General features: G+C 43.4%; 1 protein-coding gene across 1 annotated transcript in view; it reads left to right on the top strand.

The window, feature by feature from the left end:
• The window catches only part of LOC135049869 (transient receptor potential cation channel subfamily V member 3-like), a 112,447-nt gene that overhangs the window by 1,909 nt on the left and 86,075 nt on the right, over positions 1-24,463 (top strand). Inside the window, exons 2-3 of the mRNA XM_063955817.1 lie at positions 12,845-12,922; positions 16,704-16,861. Coding sequence (XP_063811887.1) covers positions 12,845-12,922; positions 16,704-16,861 — 236 coding nt within the window. The remainder of the gene's footprint in view (positions 1-12,844; positions 12,923-16,703; positions 16,862-24,463) is intronic.

Here is a 24,463-nt window from a genome sequence, read left to right as displayed (position 1 = left end):
CAGTGAGGTCACACAGTGCCAGTGGCATACCTGAGATCAGAGAAGGGAAGAAGTGCAGTCTGCATCCTGTGATCTCCCCGTTCCTCCACAGGAAAAGGCTGCCTTATTATCTTTCAGCAGACTGAATAGATGGATTCTGTTCAAGTTGGAACAGGTAGTATCAAGGTGCAGAGGCTAATAACCCCCCTGGTCTTCATCAGGAACTGCCACAAGACGGTAAAGTCTTTTAGACCTGCAGTTCACATAATCTAGCTGTCTCATGACTAGCTGGGTGGTCAGATGTGTGGTAATGAGGCGGGGTACATAATCAGGAGAATGGTCAAGTATTCAGGATTACAGGCAGAGGTCTAATGGACAAGCAATGATTCAGTGTCAGGAATACATTAAGGTAAAATATACTCAAAATTATAAGGAAAATAATGGCAGAGTGGTGCGCAGAGTGAGTTTATTTTAGAGAAGTGCAGTATTCAATTTTGCGCCATTGGTACCTGAGGCTATGAGATTGTAAATGTAAACTCGGCAGTAAGCCTCACCACCACCCTAGGGGAAACATACAGTATAGGTGAGGTGGAACACAAACATGCATTAGCACTGAACCGTCCCAGGGGCAAGAAAAGGAAAGATAACACAAACGTGTGTTTATCACTCCTCCTAACCATCCTTCATGATCCTTGATACCTTATTGGATGATCTTGACCACACCTGTACACCTACCCATACACCTGTCTTAACTAACAACTACTATATGCCACCCACTAAACAACACCTAGGTAGCTTACTAACATTTTTAGTATTAACAAACGGTGGCCTAGTCTAGTCAGTGATAATAACTGAATAACTCAGGTGTGGGGTACTACACTTTACAGTCTCATAGCACTCATTTCACAAACTCACCAACAATGAAAATAAAGAATACGGTAAGCATACCCTACAGTAAATTTAACATATATTTAAATTGGTTGCAATTAGAAATGAGCAGGTTCGGTTCCCAGAGGACTGAAATCCCCCCCCGAACTTCATGATGCGAGCCCGGCTCGGGACTTCCCACTAGACTCAGAAACCAGGATGAGGCAAAATGTCATCATCCCGCTGTTGGTTTCTCGCAGGTTTTGGATTCCATATAAACAGCCGTGCGCCACTGCCATTTTCACTCTGGACTTGGAGAGTGAGGAAGACAGACCTCTGTCTCTCTGTGGGTGGTGGCATAAGGTGGGGTCAGTGTTCGCTCTGTAGGGGTGCGGCTCTTGTCACTGTGGTGGACCTGTGCTGTTAGGGGAGCTGTCCTTGCTGTCACTGGTGTTTCATGTGTTAGGTGTGCTGCAGCTGTACATGGGTGTTGCTGTCCTGGCTGTCACTGGTGTATCATGTGTTAGCGGTGCTGCAGCTGTACATGGGTATTGCTGTCCTGGCTGTCACTGTATTGTACAGGGGGCAGGAGCACTGTCCTCCTGTATGCTGTAAAAATACAGGGGTGCTGTTTTTAAAATAAAAGCACACTGGTCCTGTATGCTGTGGCAATACAGGGGTGCTGGCCCTGTTTTGTATGCTGTACAAATTCAGGGATGCCTCTGTTGTTAAAATAAAAGCACACTAGTCCTGTATGCTGTAAAAATTCAGGGATGCAGTTGTTAAAAGCACATTGGTCCTGTATACTGTAAAAATACAGGGGTGCTACTGTTAAAATAATATTACACTGGCACTGTATGATGTAAAAAATCAGGGGTGTAGTTGTTAAACTAAAAGCACACTGGTCCTGTATGCTGTGAAAATACAGTGGTGCTGGCCCTGTCTTGTATGCTGTAAAAATTCAGGGGTGCAGTTGTTAAAATAAAAGCACACTGGTCCTGTATGCTGTAAAAATTCAGGGGTGCAGTTGTTAAAATAAGAGCACACTGGTCCTCTATGCTGTAAAAATACAGGGGTGCTACTGTTAAAATATTACACTAGCACTGTATGCTGTAAAAAATTCAGGGGTGCAGTTGATTAAAACAAAAGCACACTGGTCCTGTATGTTGTAAAACTACAGGGGAGCTGCTGTTAAAATAATATTACACTGGCCCTGTATGCTGTAAAAATTCAGGGGTGCAGTTGCTAAAATAGAAGCACACTGGTCCTTTATGCTGTGAAAATAAAGGGGTGCTGGCCCAGTCTTGTATGCTGTAAGAATACAGGGGTGCTGTGCAGTGGCGTCACAAGGGGGGTGCGGGGGGTGCGGCCCGCTCCCGGGTGTCACCCGCCGAGGGGTGACACCAAAATGCCGGCTCCTGCAGAGTGACAGAAGCCGAGTGCTGCACTGTTATATTATGTGCAGCACTCGGCTCCTGTCACTTTGTAGGAGCCAGCACTGCAGGGACAGCACCTCCCGAGAGTCAGCCCTCACCTCCCACACCCCCCAGTGAAAAAAAAAAAACCGGGTGTCGGGACGCGAAGCCCCGCCCCTCTGCAAAGCCCCGCCCCCTTTGTGTGCCTGCAATGGTTTAAAAACGGGTTCCGCCTGCGAAGCCACGCCCCTCTATTGAAGCCCCGTCCATTTCCGCGAAGCCCCGCCCTTTTCCCCTCGCTGCCGCACCGGGTGTCACAGAGGTGAGTGACGCCTCTGGTGCTGTGAAAATAAAGGGCAACTGTTCTGTGTGCTGTAATAAAGATGTGCTGTCCTGTGAAATGGAGAACAACAATTTGGAGGAAAAAATAGTGGAAGATCAGGAACCACTTCCAGTTCCTAGTACTAGTGCTGAGGCTGCTGCTGCCACCAGTCATGACATTGACGATACAATTCCATCAACGTTGTCTGCTAAGGCCGATGCCCAATGTCATGGAGGGCATGTAAAATACAAGAAGTAAAAATTAATAATAAGGGGGAAAAAAGAAATTATCTGATGAGAAACATAAAAATTGGCAATATGCCATTCACGACATGAAGTGGCAAGGAAAGGCTAAGGCCTTGGCCTATGTTTAGAACTGGTGGCTCAGCTTCTCATGAGGATGGAAGTCCTCCTCCCTCTTGAAAGATAAAAAAAATTAAGCTTGTTAAAACACAAAAAACAACAACTGTGCATTCACCCAAGGAGAGTCCAAGTGTGTCCCTGGTTGCGATGTCTAGGCCTGACCTTCCCAAGACTGTATGGAAAGAGGAGGCTCCAACCTCCATTTGCACGCTCCCTGCAAGTGCTGGGAGGAGCACCGCCAGTCCAGTTGCTGATACTGAGATTGAGGATGTCATTATAGACATACACCAGGATGAGGAGGATATTGGTGTAGCTGGCGCTGAGGAGGAAGTTGACGATGAGGATTCTGATAGTGATGTGGTTTGTTTAAATAAGGCACCAGTGGAGACAGGATGAGAAAGCCCATTGTCATGCCTGGGCAAAATACCAAAAAAGCCACCTCTTCGGTGTGGAATTATTTCTCCACAAATCCGGACAACAGGTGTCAAGCCGTTTGTTGCCTTTATCAATCCGTAATAAGTAGGGGTAAGGACGTTAATTACCTAGGAACATCCTCCCTTATACGTCACCTACAGCACATTCATCAGAAGCCAGTGTCAAGTTGTGAAACTTTGGGTAAGAGGGTAAGCAGTCCACTGACACCTAAACCCCTTCTTCCTCTTGTACCCAAGCTCCTGCAAGCCACACCACCAACTCCCTCAACGTCAACTTCCTCCTCAGTCAGGAAAGTCAGTAGTTCAGCAGGCCATGTCACTGGCAAGACTGAGGAGTCCTCTCCAAACCAGGATTCCTCTGGAGGATCCTTGAGTGGTACGCCTACTGCTGCTGTTGTTGCTGCTGTTGTTGCTGTTGGGAGTCGATCGTCATCCCAGAGGGGAAGTCGGAAGACCACTTGTACTACTTCAACTAAGCAATTGACTGTCCAATGGTCCTTTGTGAGGAAGATGTAATATGACAACAGTCATCCTTTTGCAAAGCGGATAACTGAGGCCTTGACAGCTATGTTGGTATTAGACATGCGTCCGGCATCCACCATTAGTTCAGTGGGACTTAGAGAACTGTTTGAGGTAGTGTGTCCCCGATACCTAATCCCATCTAGGTTCCACTTCACTAGGCAGGCGATACCGAGAATGTACAGAAAAAGTGTCCTCAGTGTACTAAAAAATGCAGTTGTACCCATTGTCCACTTAACCACGGACATGTGGACAAGTGGAACAGGGCAGACTAAGGATTATATGACTGTGACAGCCCACTGGGTAGATGTATTGCCTCCCGCTGCAACAACAGCTGCGGCACCAGTAGCAGCATCTCGCAAATGTCAACTCGTTCCTAGGCAGGCTACGCTATGTATCACCGCTTTCCATAAGAGGCACACCACTGACAACCTATTACGGAAACTGAGGGACATCATCGCACAATAGCTTACCCCACTTAGACTCTCCTGGGGATTTGTGATATCGGACAATGCCACCAATATTGTGCGTGCATTACATCTGGGCAAATTCCAACACGCCCCATGTTTTGCACATACAATTAAAAAAATATTTTTTTTTAAATGACAGGGGCGTGCAGGAGATGCTGTCGGTGGCCCCGAAAAATTGTGGGCCACTTTCGACTTTCAGCGACTGTGTGCCAAAGACTGGAGCACCAGCAAACACTCCTGAACCTGCCCTGCCATCACCTGAAGCAAGAGGTGGTAATGAGGTGAAATTCAACATTCTATATGTTTCATGGGATGGAGGAGCAGCAAAAGGCCATTCAAGCCTATACATCCACCTACGATATAGACAAAGAAGGGGGAATGCACCTGACTCAAGCGCAGTGGAGAATGATTTCTGTGTTGTGCAAGGTTCTCCAACCATTCAAACTTGCCACATATGAAGTCAGTTCAGACACTGCCAGCTTGAGTCTGGTCATTCCCCTCATCAGGCTTTTGCAGAAGCAGCTGGAGAAATTGAAGGATGACCTAAGATGGAGCGATTCGGCTAAGTTTGTGGTACTTGTGGATGGAGTCCTTCATTCGCTTAGCCAGGATTCAAGGGTGGTCAATCTGTTGAAATCAGAGCACTACATTTTGACCACCGTGCTCGATCCTAGGTTTAAAGCATACGTTGTATCTCTCTTTCCAGCAGACACAAGTCTGCAGAGGTGCAAAGACCTGCTGGTGAGAAAATAGTCATCTCAAATGGAACGTGACCCGTCAACGGTTCCTCCTTAATTTTGTCCCGCAACTGGGGCTGCGAGGAAAAGAATAACATTTCCTAGCCCACCCGCTGGCAGTAGTGCAGGGCAGTCAGGAGCAAGTGTTGACATCTGGTCCGGACTGAAGGACATGCCAACAATTACTGGCATGTCTACTGTCACTGCATATGATGCTGTCGCCATTGAAAGAATGGTGGAGGATTATATCGGTGACAGCATCCAAGTAGGCATGTCAGACAGCCCGTATGTATACTGGCAGGAAAAAGAGGCAATTTGGAGGCCCTTGCACAAACTGGCTTTGTTTTACCTAAGTTGCCCTCCCTCCAGTGTGTACTCCAGAAGAGTGTTTAGTGCAGCTGATAACCTTGTCAGCGATCGGCGTAGGTGGTTACTCCTACAAAATGTGGAGAAGATGATGTTCATCAAAATGAATGATAAATTCCTCCAGGAAGACCTTTACCAGCAATTGCCTCCAGAAAGTACACAGGGACCTGTGATGGTGGATTCCAGTAAGGGAGAATTAATACTCTGTGAGGATGAGGATGTACACACTGAAAAGTGTGATGAATCAGAGGATGAAGATGACATGTTGCCTCTGTAGAGCCAGTCTGTGCAAGGAGATATTAATTGCTTCTTTTTTTGGTGGGGGGATTAATTACTTATTTTTTTGTGGGGGCCCAAACAAAGCAATCATTTCAGCCACAGTCGTGTGGCAGACCCTGTCGCTGAAATGATTGGTTTGTTAAAGTGTGCATGTCCTGTTTATACAACATAAGGGTAAATGAAAGGCCCAAGGACATTTCCATCTCGCACCTCTTTTTTTTCTTTGAATTATGTGCTCTTTGGGGCCTAGTTTTTAAAACTGCCATCCTGTCTGCCACTGCAGTGCCACTCCTAGCTGTCCAGCATCCTCGGTGCAACCTTTTGTCCTTAAAACAATATTGTGAGGTTTTCAGAATAGACTGGAAATGAGTGGAAATTAATGTTATTGAGGTTAATAATACCGTAGGATCAAAATTACCCCCAAATTCTGAGATTTTAGCTGTTTTTAAGGGGGGGGTCAAAATCTTCCAGATCCAAATCCAAAATCCGAAATGGTGGTTTGGCAAAACCAATCCAGATCCAAAACACGAGTGGAGATCCAGATCCAAAACCAAAACACCAGACACGAAAAATGTCCGCTGTACATTTCTAGTTGCAGTTAACCTCCTGTTACCCTATGGCAGTCGGCATCTCATCCTAATTTAAGAAACCCAATAGTTTAGATATGGGGGAATGTTCCAACATGGGATTGGATACAGCTTGTTACTTCTCGCCTGAAACCCTACTGCTCCATACCTCCCAACACGACCAATTCTGGGGGGAAGGGTGGGGTGGTGGTGTTGAGACGACAACATGCTCTGTCACCTATGTTGAATTAGGGCCAAATTCACTAAGGACTGCAATTGCAAAGCTGTTTGCAGCAGCTTTGTAATTGTAATCCTTAGCAATGCAAGTGCATACCACCTCCTCCCTGAATGTGATTGCATCTGAAATGACCTTCGCGACGGCAGGCTGAGTGAGCCTAAGCTTTCTCAGCCTTGCCGCCGCAGGACAGCTTGCGACGCTAAGGAATCTGCATCTCACGACGCAGTCCTTGGCCTCACCACTCCGAGAAAACAGGGGTAACACGACCCAGTTTTCCCGAGGTCGGCCCGTCCCTCCCCTCGAACGCCTCTGTCTGTCAATCAGGCAGAGGCATTCACAAAACCCAACCATCGGAGTAAATGCAGTAAGGATTGTGTCAGCGATCATCACTAAATCACCCCCTTAGTCAATTGATAAACAAATTGTTCCAACACAGGTGATGGTAATCATAAATTAAGGTGGAAGGCCAGGAACAGAGCAATTTGTCCCTCCTGGAATAGGTCATGTTGGGTGGTATGCTTATGGGTTGGGACCTGGTCCATCCTTCTCTAAGAATCAGAATCCGACTCAGCTTTATTGGCCAGGTATACTTGGATATACTAGGAATTTGATTTCGGTTTACAGTGTAGCAGCCAGGGGGGGAACACGTAGATAAGAGGGGGGATGGGGAGGGGGAATATATGCAGTATACAGCTTAAGTAAAAGTACACAGTGTTCATTACAATCAGAAGATCGGAGTAGAGCGACTGGACAGTCAACCCAGCGGTTTGTCACGACTGTCCAGTTGCTCTACTACTCATCCAGTGCCAACAGTAGAGGAGCTTAGTTAGCTATTTGCAAGAGACTACTCCTCCCCCAGACAGATTACCCAGAATAGATCTGTCTTCTGACACACACACCCTGGCGGACAACTCAGAATGGGCAGGCACGCACCTTTGGAGCCTCTTTGCCTGCTTTTTATTTCTTAACAGTGTGCTCTCCCAGCCATCTCCATCTCTCATCACTGACTGATGCTGGAAGGAGGCGTGGTGGTGGACCAGGGAACGCCACTGCAGGCTCAGCTACGCCTCCTCCCAGCATCAGTGAGGAAAGACGTAGTTGGCAAGGAGGGCAGATGTGCCTGCAGTGTAGCAGCACACTGCTAAGAAATAAAAAGCAGCTAATGTGGCTCATGAGGTGAGTGCTTGTCTGCTGTCAGCACATATAGGTGCAGAGGGAGGGCTGGGCAGCCACACCCCCTGCTCCTACTATAGCTATGCCCTTGTGTCTTGGCATGCTACAGATCACTGCCTTAACATGTTTCGTTTTTGAAACCCAAGGAAAGGAAATTAATTATCATTCTATTAAGATATTTTATCATAGTTAAGATAATGTCTCTCCTAAACATATTAAAAGTAATATATGCACACAGACCTTCGGAGTGAAAATATGACTAATTTGTAATGCTGCATAGACATATACACCTTTTTTTTATTGCCATGTGCCTAATTTTCTACAAATGTGCACATTTCTACAAGTTTGCAAGTATCTTAATTGATCAAGACAAGGGAAATGCAAACTTTTACTACTTCTGAGCTGGGTAAATTCTGGTGCTCCTGTCTGAATTTGGGTTGTGTGTCACTCATGCACTTCATATCAATCTTACATGAAACAATTTGTGCCATGGAATGTTATTAAAAATTCAAGTGAGGTTCAGTCTGTCGGGATTGTGCCATTGGGGATATTCCCAGTATATCAGGTGATTCTCTGTTGCAAAACATGATTTTACATGTTTTCTAAGGTGAAGATCGGGAATCAAAATACATTTCACTGAAACATATTTTGCAGCACTGAGGTGCACATTATGGGGAAAGTGCATTTTTAGGTGAACAAAAAAAAAAGGAAAATGCAGGTGCACACTCTAGTATCCCTTTTAGACCACCAGTTTTTAACACGATTTATTGCACATGAGCACGCTTAACCCGTGTTGCTGTGCGGTCTAAAAGGGTCGAGGTCGAGCGACCCGGTATTCTTCCAACTTGGGTAACGAGCAGGGTTGAACACGTGTTCAACCCGGTTCAAAGTGCTGTGTGAATAGGAAGTCGGGTTGATGCGACCCGTTCACTCTGTGTGGACGGCGGCGTTTGGATATCATGTGATTTCTAAGCTCCGCGTCACTAACCCAGCAATAAGCACCTGTGTTAGACTCCCAGGTCTGACCCGCCTCAGGCGGTGTGTAAAGGGTATAGACACTAAGAATACTGATAATCAGAACAATGCTAATAATCTCTACAATTTAACATGGAGTACATGTGGATCTTAACACATTTGGCCAAAAATACATGCTCATCTATTAAGTCACAGTGAACCTCATCAGGTGGGTTTTGACATCTGTAATACTGATATCTCTCTCTCTCTCTCTCTCTCTCTCTCTCTCTCTCTCTCTCTCTCTCTCTCTCTCTCTCTCTCTCTCTCTCTCTCTCTCTGTGTGTGTGTGTGTATATATATATATATATATATATATATATATGTGTGTGTGTGAAAGCCCTTGCTCACTGACTGACTCATCACTAATTCTCTTACTTCCCAATATGTTAGGAAGATGAAATTAACATAGGTATTCTTCAGGTGGGAAATAGAAAAACTACGTAATTAGAATTTTATGACATCATCACTGATGCGTGGCTTGCGTTACGTGAACGATAACACCCAAACAGACAATTGGATCAAAATTTGTATAGCACCTCCAGTGTGTAAAATTTCATTAACTACAAAAATAGTCCTGTCACTTTTTACCGTATCTGCTGCGGGTGCTCATCGGGTAATGTCAAAATCCATGGATTGATATTTACTTACATTAGGGTATCTCAGATTTACATCTCTATAGATTTACCAAATTTTTAGCGGGTGTGGTATGAAAGGTAGATAGTAACTAGGTCGACAGTGTCTAGGTCGACCACTATTGGTCATCAGTAACTAGGTCGACAGGGTCTCTAGGTCGACAGGGTCTCTAGGTCGACATGGTCTAGGTCGACAGGCCAAAAGGTTGACATGAGTTTTTGATGTTTTTTTGTGTCGTTTTCTCCGTACAGTGACCAGGAACCCCAATTAGTGCACCGTGTTCGCTCGCCATGCTTCGGGCAAGGTTACTATTCCCAATCGTAGTCCACGTGGATCGTTAAGTATGAAAACGTTAAAAAAATTTTGAAAAACTCATGTCAACCTTTTGAGCTGTCGACCTAGAAACCCTGTCAATCTAGTCACTGTCGACCAATAGTGGTCGACCTAGTTACTGTCGACCTAGAGACCGGATCCCATTTTTAGCACTCATTAATATTTACAACTGTGAAAATCAGAAACTCCAGTGCGAAGAATGGGTAGAACGGGATGCAGTCAGTTTACCTCCAATCAAAATCCCGACGTTTAAAATCCCGACACCAATTGACCGATGGTCAAAATCCCGACAAGGTAAAAATCCCGACATGGATAAAATACCAACATTTAAAATACTGACAAGGTCAAAATACAGACATGTAAAATGCCGACAGGTCAAAATACCGACATGTGTTTTTCATGATTTTTTTCATTGAAACTGACTTGTTCATACTTTACCATCCCAGTGGACCTGGAGGGGGAATATAATAGTGTGCCGAGCACAGCGAGGCACCGTGCCCGAAGCATGGCGAGCGCAGCAAGCCATGCGAGGGGACACGGTACACTTTATATGGTGTCCATGTTGACTTATGTCGACATTCACACAAAAAAACACACAAAAAAGCATGTCAGTATTTTGACCTGTCGGCATTTTACATGTCGGTATTTTGACCTTGTCGGTATTTTAAATGTCGGTATTTTATCCATGTCGGGATTTTTACCTTGTAACTGGTAGATATGCTGTTATGTAGTCTGTTTGTAATGATTGCCTCAAAGAAATTATTAGCACCAGCTGGGAAACCAACATGGTAAGTGCCGCTTGGAAGAGGGTGACAGGGAGAAAGTTAGTGACTGGTACATGGTGACAGGGAGATAGTGGATGATAGAAAGATAGTGGTGACAGAGAGACATTGGATGACAGGGAGACATTGGGTGAAAGGGAACATTGGGTGAAAGGAAGACAGAAGGTATCAGGGGAAGGTGACAGGGAGATAGTGGGTGATAGGGAGACATTAGGTTCTGGAAGAAGGTGACAGGGAGATAGTGGGTGATAGGCAGAAGGTGATTCGGGGACATTGAGTGACAGGGATAGGATGATAGGGAGACACTGTGCAACACAGAGACAGAGGATAACAGGGAGATAGTGGGTGACATGGTGAGGGTGACAGGGAGACATTGTGCGACAGGGAGATAGTGGGTTACAGGACGACATTGGGTGACAGGGAGATAGTGGGAGAAATGGTGAGGGTGACAGCGAGATACTGGGTGATGGAGAGAGTGGGTGATAGGGAGATAGTGGATGATCGGGCACAGCAAGCCTGCACCCCACCCCCCGCGCGGTGACAGGGGATGCCTATCAGCAGCACAGACAGCCTCCTCAACCGCAACCCCCTGACACAGAGGATGCCCCCAGATGCACAGGCACAACTAGCCTCCTCTCCCCACAGTCACAGGGAATTCTTCCAGCAGCACAAGCAGCTTCCTCCCCCTTCCCTCCCCCCCCCCCACTGTCACACGGGATGATGCGTCCAGTCGCACAGGCAGCCTCTTCCCTCTCTTCCTCCACGCTATCACAGGTGATGCCTTCAGCCATACAGTCCACAGCCAGTCTTCTCTCCCTCCCCGCTTACCTGTCCAGGCTCAACAGGACCACCGTTCGCATTGCACCCATCGCGCATGGAATGAGCCACCCTCAAACTGACAGCCGGGCATTTTGCACATCGCAGAGCAGAGCTCTAGGAGGCAGAGCGTAACTGGCAGTGCAGCAGCAGCAGCAATAACAATAAAAAAATGTCTGAAAATGACGGGGGAGGGCGGATTGGGGCGCACATAGCAGGGAACCACCACCATTGGAAGGCCCCTTGACATAGGCAAATGCCCTAGGGAATTCCCTAATCTGCCTGTAGCTAGGGCCGGCTCTGGCTGTTGGGTCCTGCGAGCCAGAATGGGTAGATAGGCTTGGTGGCTGGAGAGTCCCAAGAATGCGTCTTACTCAGTTGTCACCAAGGCCATGTCCCGATTATCAGTATTCAGAGTGTGCACCTGCATTTTCCTTTTTTCTGCATGGCACTACAAGTCTCAGCAGGGTAGCATCTCTCATTATGTTTTAAAATCATAGTGTGCAGTCCAGTACACATGTAAACTTGAAGGTGGAGACTCCTACCAGGACTAGAACCTCCCCCCTCCACCACACCCCACCCTGCCCTTAGGTGATTTTGATTAGTATTTGCTGCCTACATATTAGAATGGGCACAATTATAGGTAAGTCCTTGATAAATTTTCATAATGTTTCAGTATCAGGGATGTTAGGATCCACCTGCTGAGGTACACTATGATGTGGTAGATGGGCCTGCATTTTATGACCAAGCATGTGCTAAGAACCTCAGTTTTTCTTTATGCTAATTGTTTTGATTGTCAGTATTTTTAGGGCTTAGAGTGTGCATTTTTTCTTTTTCTGTGTGGCATTTCAAGTCTCATCATAATAGCACTTCCTATTATGTATAAAATTAGCGAGTGCAGTCCAGCATCCCTCTTAAATTCCAAAATAATCAAAATAGCAAATTGCCCGATATTAACATGTACAATAAAGACAGTACGAATATACCTTTACTCTCTTGTTTTAGCAGAGACATAAATGATCATGAATATCAAGTATCTTATTATCAAATGCGGAGGACCAATTAAAAATGTGTAAGGAACTTACACCAGACAATGGGGCAGGGTTTATCACAACCTGTTCAAAACATGCCATTGTAAGCCCTATCCCCAAAGAATGCTGATCATATAAAATGTATTGTTCATTGCTGGACAATGAGTACCACTAAATTTAAAATCAAGAATCATTTATGTTAATACATTGAGACAATACATATCCAAATAAATGTTTTACACTCCTTTAGGGGTCTAGTAACCAAGCCTTGGATGGAGATAAAGTCGCTGGAGATACAGTACCAGCCAATCGGCTCCTAACTGCTATGCCACGGGCTGTGTTTGAAAAATGACAGGAGCCGATTGGCTGGTACTTTTTCACCAGCGACTTTTTCTCCATCAAAGGCTTAGTAAATCGACCCCATTATTAGTGGCAAGTTTCTTCTTGAAAACATAAGGCTGTTTATATTAATGCACCCTGTATTTTATGTTTGTTGCTCATTTTACAGTGATAGCAGTAAATGTGAGAACATTAATTCGCCCACAGAGGAGGTGGCCATCTGCTTGTTGTCACAATACAATAACAGGTAATTCATTTTTATCTATTATCATCATCCAGGATCCAACTACTTGTTTAATAACTATAGCCAGGTCAGGTTCTTTTTTGAGCTTGTTGTCTCAAAACTAAGTATGTCTGTTTATACAGGTTGAGTCTGCCATATCCAAAATGTTTGGGACCAGAAGTGTTTTGGATATAGGATTTTTCCATATTTTGGAATATCTGCATTCCTTAATGATATATCTTGTTGAAGGGACAAAGGGGGTAATTCCAAGTTTTTAGCAGTTGGGCAAAACCATGTGCACTGCAGGGGAGGCAGATATAACATGTACAGAGAGAGATAGATTTGGGTGGGGTGAGTTCAATCTGCAATCTAAATTGCAGTGTAAAAATAAAGCAGCCAGTAATTACCCTGCACAGAAACAAAATAACCCACCCAAATCTAACTCTCTGCAAATGTTATATCTGCCCCCCCTGCAGTGCACATGGTTTTGCCCAACTGCTAAAAAATTTCCTGCTGCGATCAACTTGGAATTACTCCCAAAGTCTAAACACAGAATGCATTTATGTTTCATATACACCTTATACACATGGCCTGAAGGTCATTTTATACAATATTTTGGATAATTTTGTGCAGGAAACAAAGTATGTGTACATTGGTGGTAATTCTGAGTTGATCGCAGCAGCAAATTTGTTAGCAGTTGGCCAAAACATGTGCACTGCAGGTGTGGCAGATATAAGATTTGCAGAGAGAGTTAGATTTGGGCGGGTTATTTTGTTTCTGTGCAGGGTAAATACTGGTAGCTGTATTTTTACATTGCAATTTAGATTTCAGTTTGAATACACCCCACCTAAATCTAACTCTCTCTGCACATGTTATATCTGCCACACCTGCAGTGCACATAGGGGGTCATTCCGAGTTGATCACTCGCTGGCAGTTTTTAGCAGCCGTGCAAACGCTATGCCGCCGCCCACTGGGAGTGTAATTTAGCTTAGCAGAAGTGCGAACGGTTGTATCTCAGAGCGGCTACAAAGTTTGTTTGTTTTTTGTGCAGTTTCAGAGTAGCTCAAAACCTACTCAGCGCTTGCGATCACTTCAGAATGTTCAGTTCCTGTTTTGACGTCACAAACCTGCCCAGCGTTCACCCAGCCACGCCTGCGTTTTTCCTAGCACGCCTGCGTTTTTCCGAACACTCCCTGAAAATGGTCAGTTGACACCCAGAAACGCCCACTTCATGTCAATCACTCTGCGGCCACCAGTGCGACTGAAATGCTTCGCTAAACTCTGTGCAAAACTACATCATTCGTTGTAGCCGTACGACGCACGTGCGCATTGTGCCACATACAGCATGCGCAGAACTGCCGTTTTTTAGCCTGATTGCTGCGCTTCGAACAAATGCAGCTAGCGATCAACTCTGAATGACCACCATGGTTTTGCCCAACTGCTAACAAATCTGCTGCTGCGATCAACTCTGAATTAGGCCCATTCAACCACCAGAAATCAAAGGCTTCTCTATCTCAGTCACGCTCAAAAAATTCTGTATTTCGGAATATTCCGTATTTCTGAATTTTGGATATGGGAGACAACCTGTAACTGGAAAAAAGTGCTGAATTGTTTATTAATGTTGTAGTAACTGCCAACACATCAAAACTATGGGGACAAACTCCAATACTTGGGTTTCTGGACTGGAAGAGTATTTGTACATGAGGTATAAGTAGAGATTGTGCCTGTCCTGGTATAGCAGGTGATTCTCTGTGGCAAAACAACATAATTTTTAAACTTTCTCTAATGTGAACCTCGGTTACAAAGAAGCACAACATACAGGTATAAATATTCAGTTCTTTGGGTAGGGGTAGATATTTTCACCAATAAACAATTGTAACTGCACCCAAGGTAACCTACAGGAAGTGTCATAAAAATATAAAGTCTCCTTGCAGGGTATTAGGTCACCATGTGCATGCATTCAGTACACCTTTATGCACCGTAGCAGTGAGTCTTCCAGTGTCTGGAATTTTGGATGCAGCATGATTTTTTTCTCAAGAAAGTCAGTCACTGCAGCTTTGTTCATAGTGGCAGAAAGTGCAGTCTCATTTGTCACAACATAATCTATACAACAATTTCCTAAGGTCTGTCCCATTTCTTCAATGCGCATGCTGTGGGAGTCGGTGCACACACCACAACAGCTCTCACTGCTAGAGAGACGGGACAGACCTAGCACCAGATAAGAGGAGGACCTTCTGGGAATGTAGTAAGTATGGAGTGGGACAGAGCGAGGGTGGTAGGATGGAGCAGATGGGATGGTGTTTAGGTGACATAGTGGGAGGTGGGAAATAAGAGGTGGAGCAGCAGATAGAGAGGGGTCGGGTATTATTGGGGGCTGACTGAGGTGACCCAGCTTATTCTGGGTCCCTTTGCTAGTCTCTAATATAATCTACTATATGCATGTGCATCGGGACCTAGGGCATGCGCTGCTTCTCCAATGACCCGCATTGAATGGTTAGGTATAGCTGTGGAATAGAGGAGGTGGGACAGAGTGGGAGCAAGTGAGACAGAGCAGTGGACAGAGAATATTAGAATGATATTATTTTTATGAGCAATATCTTTTTACATTTTTTTTTTTTTTTGGGGGGGGGGAGGATTACCATAACTCAGAATGGAATGCAATGCTTCCAAAGTAACATTTAGAAAAATGTGTTCTATAAGTCAATAAGTTGCCCATATATGCACTGCACATTTACACTTTGCACAAAAGGATTTGCAGTCATCTTTAAATCAGGTCCTGTTAGGAACCTTGGACTTAAGACAAGACTCTTGGACTTGCTTAGAGTTGTGGTATTTGGACTTGATTAGCGTACAAATTCTTGGACTTGCTTAATGTGAGGATACTTTAACTTGATATTCCTGACAGGAACTTGGACTTGCTTGGTGTCATGGGGAACTTCAGTACTCTTGGGGTGAGACTCTTAGAGCCCTCAAGAGGGTATTCATCAATAGCAACCCCCACTGTTCCCTTACACTGGTAATTAGGGGTCCCCCTGCACTTGATACCTCCAGCAGTAGGAGCTCATCTAATAGACTGAAGACTCTGAATAGTACTGAATAACTGCTGAGAGTGAGGCACACACCTGCCCGAGGTATGAGGTACGGGCTGGATAAACCTCCATCTGAGCAGGTGTCTTATCAGTGCAGATGGTAGCAAGCTCGCGGCCGGGGAGCTAGAGTTGGCAGATGGAGAGCGTCACACCAAACTTGGATAATAGCAGGCAGGGCAGGATACAGGATACTGAAAGGCAGGGATTCCGGCAGAGTATCCACAGGACAATGACCAATACAGGTAACGGGGACCAGTGGTTTACACAACAAGGGTAAACTATAACTGAGGGAGTGGCATGAATAGTGTATATAGGGTATCTGCACCAATCAGCTACCAGGCAGAAGGAAGGACAGCAATTACCAAAAGGATGTGCAGCTGTGCTGCTGCACATTCTGCCTAACCATCTGCACCTGCTCCCCCATTGCCCAGCAACCGGGAACACTGTCTGCACCCAGTGTCCCAGTTACTAGGCGCCACACGTCACCCAGCAAGTAGTACGGTCACCTCGTCAGGCGCTGTGTGGACACCAGGGACTCGGGTGGCCGGGGGAGACGCAGCGTCCCGGTTAGCTGGCAACGACCAGGACCTGTGTCACGGACCGCCCGGCAGACCATAACATGTCCATTGTGTTGAGTTGTATCTAATCTACAAAGTAAAATCATCATATTGTACAAACTATTACATGTCAGAGGATTATTATTTTTATCCCTGTAGTCAAAATGGATACAAAGCATCTTCACATTCTTTAAATGCAACAGAAATCAAAAAGCAAATGATATTCAATGCTGTTTCTGAAGGAGACAAAGTGTCATTAAAGAGACTTCTCAAAGAAGTAAAGGAAATGACTGGATTTACAGATAAATCTACTCAAGGTAATATTTTATTATACTGTATATGACAAGTTCAAGTTATTACAATATTATTGAGACAATAAAACAGATATAAATTAGGAGTAAATACAGCCTGAAGCTGCAATTTTTCATCTCTGCATAACCATGTTGCATAATGGGAATAAGATGACCGATATAAAATGTGTGGACAACTTTAGTGTTATGAGAGAAGCATCCTGATTTAACTCTAAAATAAAAAGCGCGCGCGCATGTGTGTGTGTGGGGGGGGGGGGATAGGTGGCAGGGTAAATGAGTTCCACCACCTGTCCAGGACTTCTTTGAGCCCTGGATAAGACCCATATTGGGTTATGAATGCCCAATCAAATTTGTTGTAATTTTTTGTATATAATCTTTTTCTGTTTTTAAAAAAATATTCCCTATTGGTCTCTTCCAATTTTAGTTTGGCTTTATTGATAGATTTAATAATATACCTTTTCTTCAAGAATCTACCACTCCTTTCTTACACTTTATTTTCCAGGATTGGCAACTGTGAACAATTTTTCTTCAGTCTTTAAAATTGGCTCAATGGTATATTGTTCAGCCAATTATGATGGTGTTTGGTTATATACTGTAAAAGTTGGAATCTGTTTCTTTTCTATGTGTTTTCGTTTCTATTTTTCCTTGGTGAACATAAATAGATAAATTAAAAAAGAATCCTTTTACCGAAGGGAAATAGTTAAATGAATATTACAATTATTTTTATTTACTCTCTCACAAAAAGTGTTAAAGCTTTCTAAACTTCCCCTTCACATAAAAACACATAATCTGTAAAATGGTAGCAGGACATCAAGTTTGGCCACTCTGGGTTGTTCCCCATTTTAAAAAGAGAAAAACAGATACTTGGCGCCAATTGAACTTGCAGTGTGATTTCCTGTTTGCTGCTGCTTCCAACAATAATGGAAGCAGCCTATTCCGACATAAAAAATATATATACAAAAACCGAAATAATATGGAAGCGAGGGCAAACAGTAAAATAATTGTATTTATTTACTTTTAAATATCCGTGGATGAATTAATTCCAAGACATCAGCTGGCAATATATACCAATAATTCTGACAATTTTTTTTTTAAGGATTATAAAAATACACATATTTAAAACTAAATTAGGCCATGTGGGTGTTCAAATAGAGCCATACATTTAATTACCTCTATATGTTAACTTACTGGACACCCCCTTACTTTTTACATACAACCTATATCAAAGGTGACTACTCATACTACTTAAAGCACGATTAACAACATATGTTGATATGCAGCTTCTATATACCTTTATAATTAATTATCTGCAATTATTTTTACCATATATAGCTTTTAAGATGTAAAGCAATGTACATAAGAGCACTTATTCTCCTATTGTTGTTCTGCCGACAAACATATACACAGGGATGATTCTAGACAATTTGGCTCTCTTTGTGAGTATTAAAAAAATGAGCACCCCCCTAGACATTCAAAAATGCGACCCCCACCCACAGACATAAAAAAAAGTATTTTGCATGTGCCCCGGGTGCGTACGCTCCTGGCGAGGGAGCGTGCCCTCGTTAAATGGGTGTGACTACCTTACACCCCAGTTTTTGACCCTGCAACAACAGACCTTGGCCACCACACTCCTCTCAGGGGTGGAGTTTCACAGAATGACGCAGTTGCATCGTGATATCATGACGCAACCGCAGTGTCTGAAGTAGATGTATCCTCCCGGCTTTTGTAAATTCCTCTCAGGCAGCCTTATCTGGAGATATTTTTACTATCCGTATATCCTCCAGTAACGCTCCAGTCTGTGGGCACAATACCAGCTGGTATCTTAGTAGCAATAAGAGTGGTAATATGTGTTTCCTAACCTCCACAAGTTATCAGCGGCTTCCTCAGTAAGTGGTGTTCCCCAATTTAGTCTTAATATCCCAATATGCCATAAATAAATTGGTGTAACTGGGGGTGAAGCTGGTGCCTATTGCTTTACCTATTGGTTTTCTGCCTCTATGATAGTATATGAGGTAATAACATCTGCACACTGGTGTTTCTATAATGGGTGCAGTGTATGCGGTGCACACGAGCCCCTGAGTCCAGAGGGGGCCCCCACTGCACATGCTGCACCCATTTTCTAAATACTCACCCCTCCGGAGTCCCGCGGTGACGTCCACGGCGGTATTAAAACTCTGTGAAAATGGCCCAGCGGCCATTTTCAAGGAGTTCTGCATATGTGCAGTAGAGAAATCTCAGGGAAAATGGCCGCCGCGCCATTTACCCGGAGATCTGCGCATGCGCAGTAGAGTGTGAGTGCTCTAGTGCTCTCAGACTCAGCACTGCCAACAGAGAGGAGAGGGCCTGAATGGAGGGGGCTGCACCCGGGCCTCCTCCTTTCTTAAAGCACCCCTGCATCTGCACTAACCAAATATAAAAAATCATTGAATTTGACGTGGGACAGTTTTCTAAATATGTCCCCTGTACCTTTTATAGAAGACCAGTTGGCATCTTTGGTTTTTAAGCTTTTTAACCTGGGCTTAAATGGTTTTACGTGTAATTGGATCTTAAACTTTTTGACTCAAGTAGTTAGGCTAGGTAAATCTGTGTCTGGTGAGGTCCGTATAGGTATAGGGGTTCCGCAATTGTGTGTTTTGAGCCCGTTATTATATTCATTATTTACGTATGATTGTTTTTCAGTTTCTGATTCTGTTAAAGTGTGAAATTTGAAGACGATTTAGCGGTTGTTGGTCTGATAAGTGGAAACAATGAGATATCTTACAGATATGAAATTTTACATTTACAGGAATGGAGTAAATTGATTTTAAATACATAAAAACAAAGGTAATGGTTGTTGATTTTAGACGTGGTAGTAATAGACCGTTACTTCCTGTATTTTTGGATGGAAAGCCAATTGAGGAGGTGGCTTCATTTACATTTTTGGCCATGCACATTGCAAATGATCTAACTTGGGGGTAAATTTACTAAGATGGGAGTTCTATTTAAGATGGGATGTTGCCCATAGCAACCAATCAGATACTATTTCTCATTTATCTAGCACCTTCTAGAAGATAATACCTGGAATCTGATTGGTTGCTGTAGGCAACATCCCATCTTAAATAGAACTCCCATCTTAGTAAATTTACCCCTTGGTCCTTAAATTAAAAATTTTTGATTAAGAAGGCGCAGCAGCATCTTTTCTTCTTAAGGAGACTTAGGGCTGTCTGTTTGAGTACGAGCACCCTAGTTAGATTTTATCAAAGTATTATAGAGAGTGTTTTGACGTACGGAATTATAGTATGGTTTGGGAACTGCACTGTAGTGGAACGTATTGCCCTTGAACGTGTGGTCAAAACTGCTAGTAAGATTCTTGGGGTGTCTCTGCCCTGTTTGATGGACTCTTATGGGAAAAGAGTGTTAAGGAAAGCTAGGTATATACTGGCTGATGAAAGTCATCCAAATTGTTTGGTCTTTGAAAGATTGCCATCCCTAAAACGTTTTAGGAGTGTTCGTGCTCACACTAATCGTATGTCGAACAGTTTCTTCCCAACAGCCGTCTGGATGTTAAATGATCACTAGGCTTAGTGCTAAATCTTGTATAAATGAAGTATGGTTTTACTGTTTATTTTTTTGTGCGAAATGTTCACATTACATTGCATTCATTGACATCTCGTTGCTGTCTTGTTAATGACAAATAAAGTATATTAGTATTATTATTATTATTATTATTATTATTATTATTACTATATTATGGTTTTAAAGATGCATCAATAATAGCATATAAGTTAGATGTAAAGATGTTGGTACCCAATATTTTTTGTCTTCCTGGGGGGTTAAGGAAAAAAGTACAGTACATTTGCTTCTTTAAGACAGGTACACTGGATACCAAGAAGAGAGAAACAAAAATGAAAAAGGGGTAAAAGAGGGGGTGGTTACAATTAAAAAAGGTTTAATCATCCCTCAGTACCACATTACCAGTAATGTAATGTAGAAGAAAATGTAATGTAATGTAGAAGAAAAAAATCTTTAATCTTAGTGATGGCGTGCTCAATAAAAATTAAACTTTATTTCTTAAAAAAGGAAATAAACTTTTCTGAGGTATACATTGATTTACAAAAGTTTGTTAAAAAATTAACAGTGAAAAAATTATTGTTGTAGAAAAATACTTATGAACCTCAGGAAGATGTTGATGTGGTAAAGAATAAGACTAAATATTAAAATAAATTCTCTTTTATCCCACCTATTTAAAAGGAAGTTGTATAACCAATTAGCCATTAGTGAAATAGAACAAAAGGGTTCATCAACAAAAACAATTTGAACCAATTTAACAAAAATAGAAATTACAGTCTTGATATCACATCGGCTAATAAGGGGTGTGGGGTTATTTTGTTAAATAATTCTGACTACATCAAAGACATTGTTTGGAAGCTTATAGAGGGATCAACATATAGAAAATTGAAAAGTGACCCTACAGCTAAAATACCAAAAGCACTATCAGAATTGAGTCAGACAACTTTAAAATATGGGCCCTCATTCCGAGTTGTTCGCTCGGTATTTTTCATCGCATCGCAGTGAAAATCCGCTTAGTACGCATGCGCAATGTTCGCACTGCGACTGCGCCAAGTAACTTTACTATGAAGAAAGTATTTTTACTCACGGCTTTTTCTTCGCTCCGGCGATCGTAATGTGATTGACAGGAAATGGGTGTTACTGGGCGGAAACACGGCGTTTCAGGGGCGTGTGGCTGAAAACGCTACCGTTTCCGGAAAAAACGCAGGAGTGGCCGGAGAAACGGTGGGAGTGCCTGGGCGAACGCTGGGTGTGTTTGTGACGTCAACCAGGAACGACAAGCACTGAAATGATCGCACAGGCAGAGTAAGTCTGGAGCTACTCTGAAACTGCTAAGTAGTTAGTAATCGCAATATTGCGAATACATCGGTCGCAATTTTAAGAAGCTAAGATTCACTCCCAGTAGGCGGCGGCTTAGCGTGTGTAACTCTGCTAAATTCGCCTTGCGACCGATCAACTCGGAATGAGGGCCATGGTGTGATATATCAAGAAGGAATTTGATTTTTATTTTTTTTAAAGATAAAAATATCCAAGCACACCAATATATATCCTCCCCGAGATACATAAAGACCTACTTAACCATCCAAAAATACTGATATCAGGTACCAACAGCCTTACGTCTAACTTATCTGCCATTAGTGGTACATATACACAAACAGTAGTAACCAATCGATCTAATTTTAAAAATACATGGAAAGTTTGAAGATGATTTTTATTTGGTTAGTGTAGATACTGTATTAATACCTTATGTACTATTTTCTTAATATTTTTTTTTACTTATATGAAAACACAATTATTTTAGAAAACGTTCTTTTTATTTAAAATATATATATTTTTTTTATTTTAACTGGTTGTTCTTTTAATAAGAAGCCAGTACAGCAATGGGCACCAGATTCACCCCCATTTATGCCAGTGTATTTATGGCATAATGGGAGAATAAGACTATACAGGGAAACAACCCAAAGGGGCTAAACCTGTTTTGCTGTTACTTTTTCATAGACAATATGTTTAGAGGAAGTTTAGAATGCCTTAATACTTTTTGTGAGAGATTAAATCGAAATAATTTTATTAACTGTTTAACTTTTTCTCTTAGAAGGAAATTTAATTTTTTTAGATTTATATATTTATGTTGGCCCAGGAAAAATAGAAATCAAATCACAGAGAAAAAACAAATTCCAACTCATAAATAAATACAGGTACACCACCGATTTTCCGGCAACCGATGATCCGGAACCTCTTTTAATCCGGACAATTTTGATTTGTCCGGATTAAAGGGGGTTAGAGACATCCTTTAATCCGGAACATTTTCTGCGCATGGGCGTAACACGCAATAGGCGCAAGTGTCAGTGGGTACAGCTTCCACGGACACTGCAGGTGACACAGCAAGCATCAGTGGGGCTGTTATGGCGTCCAAGGTCACAGCAAGTACCGCACATGGGCGGAAGACACAGCGCACACAAGTGTCAGTGAGTACAGCTTCTGAGGACACTGCAGGTGACACAGCAAGCAACAGTGGGGCTGTTATGGCGTCCAAGGTCACAGCAAGTACCGCACATGGGCGGAAGACACAGCGCACACAAGTGTCAGTGATTACAGCTTCTGAGGACGCTGCAGGTGACACAGCAAGCAACAGTGGGGCTGTTATGGCGTCCAAGGTCACAGCAAGTACCGCACATGGGCGGAAGACACAGCGCACACAAGTGTCAGTGAGTACAGCTTCTGAGGACACTGCAGGCGACACAGCAAGCAACAGTGGGGCTGTTATGGCGTCCAATGTCACAGCAAGTACCGCACACGGGCGGAACACACAGCGCACACAAGTGTCAGTGAGTACAGCTTCTGAGGGCACTGCAGGTGACACAGCAAGCAACAGTGGGGCTGTTATGGCGTCCGCACACAGTTCAAGTGACAGTAGTGCTGCTATGCCTTCCAAGAACAGTGATGGTACAGGTATAAAGCGTAAACACAAGTCTATATCGGTGCAGGCAAAAGTTGAGATATCACGAAAACTGGACCGCGGTGTTTCAGTGAAGAAGCTGTGTGATACATACGGTCTCGGTTCCTCAACAGTGTATGACATAAAAAAACACAGGGAGAAAATATTACAGTTCTTTGCAGAAAGTCAATCTAAGAAGCAAATGAGCATTAGGAAAACTATGAAATCTGGTAAAAGCACTGAGCTTGATCGAGTGTTGTTGGAATGGTTTCGACAACGTCGGAGTGATGGTGTAGACTTGTCAGGCATCATGGTACAGGAACAAGCTAAGTTGTATCATAAAGCACTAAAACTTTACTATGAGTGTGATTACAGTGAAGGATGGCTGCATAGGTTTAAGTCACGTCATGGAATTTCAATGCGCAAAGTGTGTGGTGAAAAACGGTCTGCAAACCATGAAGCAGCTGATGACTATGTGGATGAGTTTGCAAAGCTTGTGGCTGATGAAAACCTCTCCCCCCAGCAAGTTTATAATGCCGATGAAACTGCACTGTATTGGCGATGTACCCCTAGGAAAACTTTATCAATGGAGGATGAAGAAGCCCCCACAGGGTTTAAACAATCTAAGGACAGAGTTACTGTCCTAGGTTGCTCCAATGCTGCCGGAACTCACCGATGCAAGCCACTAGTGATCGGAAAAAGTAAATGCCCTAGGGCTTTAAAAGGTGTTAATGTATCCTGTAATTTATCGTGCAAATAAAAATGGATGGATTACCACCGAGTTAATGCTAGAGTGGTTTGAAAAGTATTTTGTGGCAGAAGCCAGAGCACACTGCACATCTGTAGGCCTATCAGAGGACTGCAAAATCCTTCTTATTCTGGACAACTGTTCAGCTCACCCTAGAGCTGAACTGCTGCGCAAGAATAACGTGTTTACAGCATACTTACCACCAAACTGTACATCTCTTATCCAACCACAAGATCAAGGAATATTGCGCTCTATGAAGGCCAAGTATCGTACACTTTTCATGAAACGCATGCTAGATGTGGTGAATTCAGGCAAGCCTATTGAGTCGTTTATCAAAGACTTTAACATGAAAGATGTACTTTGGTTTGTTGCTAGT

Source organism: Pseudophryne corroboree, chromosome 2, assembly GCF_028390025.1.
Source record: "Pseudophryne corroboree isolate aPseCor3 chromosome 2, aPseCor3.hap2, whole genome shotgun sequence".
NCBI lineage: Eukaryota > Metazoa > Chordata > Amphibia > Anura > Myobatrachidae > Pseudophryne > Pseudophryne corroboree.
This window is presented reverse-complemented; position numbering and strand designations above follow the sequence as displayed.